This window comes from Amphiura filiformis, chromosome 20 (genome assembly GCF_039555335.1).
Source record: "Amphiura filiformis chromosome 20, Afil_fr2py, whole genome shotgun sequence".
Classification (NCBI taxonomy): domain Eukaryota; kingdom Metazoa; phylum Echinodermata; class Ophiuroidea; order Amphilepidida; family Amphiuridae; genus Amphiura; species Amphiura filiformis.
The window spans coordinates 5,876,667-5,880,474 of NC_092647.1; the positions used below are offsets into that span (position 1 = coordinate 5,876,667).

At 38.1% G+C, this 3,808-nt stretch overlaps 1 protein-coding gene across 1 annotated transcript in view; it reads left to right on the forward strand.

Annotated features, from left to right (window-relative positions):
* The first annotated feature begins 552 nt into the window (after positions 1 to 552).
* Positions 553 to 3,808, forward strand: part of LOC140143015 (ATP-binding cassette sub-family C member 9-like) — a 40,907-nt gene continuing 37,651 nt past the window's right edge. The window contains exons 1-3 of the mRNA XM_072165047.1: positions 553 to 1,196; positions 1,917 to 2,156; positions 2,876 to 3,070. Of these exons, the coding sequence (XP_072021148.1) occupies positions 567 to 1,196; positions 1,917 to 2,156; positions 2,876 to 3,070 (1,065 nt within the window). The 5' untranslated portion in view covers positions 553 to 566. The remainder of the gene's footprint in view (positions 1,197 to 1,916; positions 2,157 to 2,875; positions 3,071 to 3,808) is intronic.

Sequence of the window (3,808 nt, forward strand, 5' to 3'; positions counted from 1 at the left end):
ACACCCTTTCCAAAACAAAATTTTCATGATATTAAGGACCGTCAATAAACCAAAATGGCTGAAAATGCACCTAAACTAAATGGCTCAAAATGCACCCAGAATCTGCTGCACATTCCTGTACCTTCATTTCCTCTAAGAATCTTCTATCAACATTGTCATTTTTTTTTTTGTTTTGTTTCTTATAAATTCAGTCTTTGAACACTTTTGCTGGAGTCACTAAAACATTACTGTTAGGCCCGTAACTAAAAGGTCCCATTTGTGAGTGTAGCAAGCAAAAAAATGTTTTTATGCCTTTTCGGTCAAAAAAGGTCCAAATTTTGAAAGAAATAAAAGTCCACATTTCAAAATCAGCCCCCAGTAAATCCTGATTACGTGCCTGATTACTGTCAATGAGATTGAATGCAGATTTAATATTTAGCTTTAATTTTTTCACCCTTAGGACATTTACATTGAATTGAAGAAGTTCTGAGCAACACCAATAAAAAGGACAAAACAAAGAAGAAAAAAAAGAAGAAAAAAAAGAAGAAAAAAAGTAAAGAAACAGAAGCAAGAAATACTATTCTACCATGGATGAAAGTGAACTGATGGTGACTATTTGTGTGGCGAGGAGTAACTGTAGTCAAGACATGAATTACCTAGACTGGACTCGGTATTCCATTCTCACAAACATGGGTCACACCATTGTCCTGGTGACAGCATCCCAGGCCGTATTCCTCCTAGTTTTCAGCTTGACTCTCTTCATCCTTGGACGACGCACAAAACGTGACCATCCTCACAGTGGATATTTCATACGGTATCCAGGACACCGCATCAAATGGCTTTTTACAGCCTTACTTGCATTTGTGCTGTTGACATCGATCGGTGAGGGGATTTTGACCGACGAGACGTACCGTGCTAATGGCTACACCACTCAACCTCATCTCTACATTCCTGCGATCTTAGCACTTGCATTGCTGGGATTCTCTCTCGCATGCTATCAAGTAATGGAAACCAGACAGCTTCCTTCAATGGCCTTCTTGCTAGTTACATACTGGGCAGTGTCCATCATGGCGGAGGCTCAACAACTGATGAGTATAATGCGACTCATTGACGATGGACAAGCTCTGATGGAAGTGATGAGATTTGATCTGATCTTGTGTAGACTGATCTTCTACAGTGTTCTGCTTGTTGTGGAGTTGAATGCAATTAGAGTTAAGGTAAGTAGATAAATATCAAATAAATACCAAATTTCATGAAAAAGAAGCTAAAACAAATATGTGACCAGCTCTAACAAAACCCGGAACAAGTTGCCAGGCATGTTTTTGAGTTATAGGCCTTTAAAGATGATGTTCCAATAAAAAAATAATATTTTGGAATTCTTAATTTCATGGTTTTTGACTGTGGGACTAAAGTGGACTTTCAATTGACTAAAATATCAAGGTATCATTTATAAAGTATCCATATCATTTTAAAGCTTATTGTCTGGTGCTTACATTTTTATTCAAATCATGAAATGTCAAAAATGTGACTTGTTCCTGGTTTTGTTAGAACAGGTCACATATATGGTACTAATTTTCAAAATTGCTCTAAGTTTGCCCAATTTTGGAAATGTTTGCAAATTTTGCTGACAAATCTGAACTTTTGGATTTTTGGGAAATTTTGAAAAATAAAACACCCAATCATTAAACTAGTTTCCTGAAAATTGCAACCCAAAGTTATACCAAAACCGCTGAAAATGATCTGCCGCACATCCATCCTGGACCTTTTCTCTACAACTATCCTGTTGGGCTGATTAGGCTAAATAGAGACAATAAAAATGTCCTGTTTATGTTTTGGGTGTTTTTGAATCATTTTTTTCTCAAACGAAAACAATGTATCTAATTTAAGCATATCTACTGCATTTCTACTTGGTTAACATCATGTTTTATGCATATCAGGTTCTTTGTGGTGGCTCACCACAAGATGACAAACTACCTAGGGAATTGATGAGTGGTGACATGCATTATGTACAAGACTATGTGAATCTGGGATCAGAGCTTTCATTTTCATGGTTCAACTGGCTTCTAAAGCTGGGCTACAAGCGTCCGCTGGAAATGGAGGACCTAGGAACGCTCCCTGAGGCACACAACACTAGAGTGAAGCATGAGAAGTTTTATAATGCATTTGAACAGGAAAAGGTAAGTCATGTCATAGAATAAATAATTGAGTCAAAAACAAAAAGTATGATTTGTTACTATTAGCTCAAAGTTTAAAAGAACAGTTTAAAATATCCAAAAAGTATCAAATAAACTTGTGACAGAAAAATAGAATCAAGCTGGCAAACAAATACTCTTATAAACAAAGCCCATGTTTAAAAAACCCAATGGAATAGGAAGTTTTTGAAGGAAGAAAATGTGGTGCTCATGATAAAAAACCTGGCTATTTTTGGCAAATTGACTTACGCCAATCTTATATGAGGGGCTTGAGTTAAATTGCCTAAAAAAGTTGTCACAACTTTCCACCGCTTTTTAGAGAGGTAAGGTGGCCTGGCTCCACCCTTACATGCTGTACAACACATCAGGGCTGTAGCACAATTGAAAAATGTGGAGTGGCCATGAAAATGTGAGGTGGCGAAAATACAAATATAAGTCAAAATTGGAATCAAGCTATAAAGCAAAAGCATAACTAAATTCCATAGCCTCACTGGCTGTCAACTTGCTGCGGCCCTGGAACACATGCGTGTAAAACACAGCAGATTCTGGTTGCTAGACTATTCGCCTCTCCAACACAACACATCTCACCCAATCTCACCCAAAAATTATTTTTGATGACAGCACCGTAAAATAGATTATACACCCAAAAGTAGATCCTAAGTGGGTATTAAATCATACAAAATGGATTCCTTTTCTTTTCTTAGGAACAAAAGGAAAAGGTTGGCAAGCAACCATCGTTATGGAAAGTTTTCACCAAAGTGCACGGTTGGCAGATATTCCTGTCTTTTGTCTTGAGGCTGATTGTAGAACTTCTCAATTTTGTTGGGCCTTTTTGTGTTGGCGGGATCACACTCTACATTACCAACATCATGTATCCAACATCTGAAATCAGCTCTGTGGTAAGTCTACTCCTGATGATAATTATTGCCTCTGTTTTGGCCCCAAGAAATTATAAACCAATGGGCATATGATCCCAATCTCCCTCTCCTGCCCCTCTGATTATGCCACTGATTGGATGACTTTGGCAGTGCTGTGGTAAAAGGTGGGGCTCTTTAGGAGATTGGTATAGGTGAGTAAAAAAGTACCAAAACATTAGGGCTCTTTTGGTTCAGTAAACAGGGTCTTTGGGTGTAGTAACCATTATGGATCATTTTAGGTGCAGTAACATTAGGGTCTTTAGGTGCAGTAAACATTAAGGGGTCTTTAAGGTGCAGTAAACTTATTAGGGTCTTTAGGTGGTAAACATTAGGGTAGTAAACATTAGGGGTCTTTAGGGTAGTCATTAGGGGTCTTTAGGTGTAGTAAACATTAGGGGTCTTTAGGTGCAGTAACATTAGGGGTCTTTAGGTGTAGTAAACATTAGGGGTCTTTAGGTGCAGTAAACATTAGGGGTCTTTAGGTGTAGTAAACATTAGGGGTCTTTAGGTGCAGTAAACATTAGGGGTCTTTAGGTGTAGTAAACATTAGGGGTCTTTAGGTGCAGTAGGTGCAGTAAACATTAGGGGTCTTTAGGTGCAGTAAACATTAGGGGTCTTTAGGTGTAGTAAACATTAGGGGTCTTTAGGTGTAGTAATCATTAGGGGTCTTTAGGTGTAGTAAACATTAGGGGTCTTTAGGTGCAGTAAACATTAGGGGTC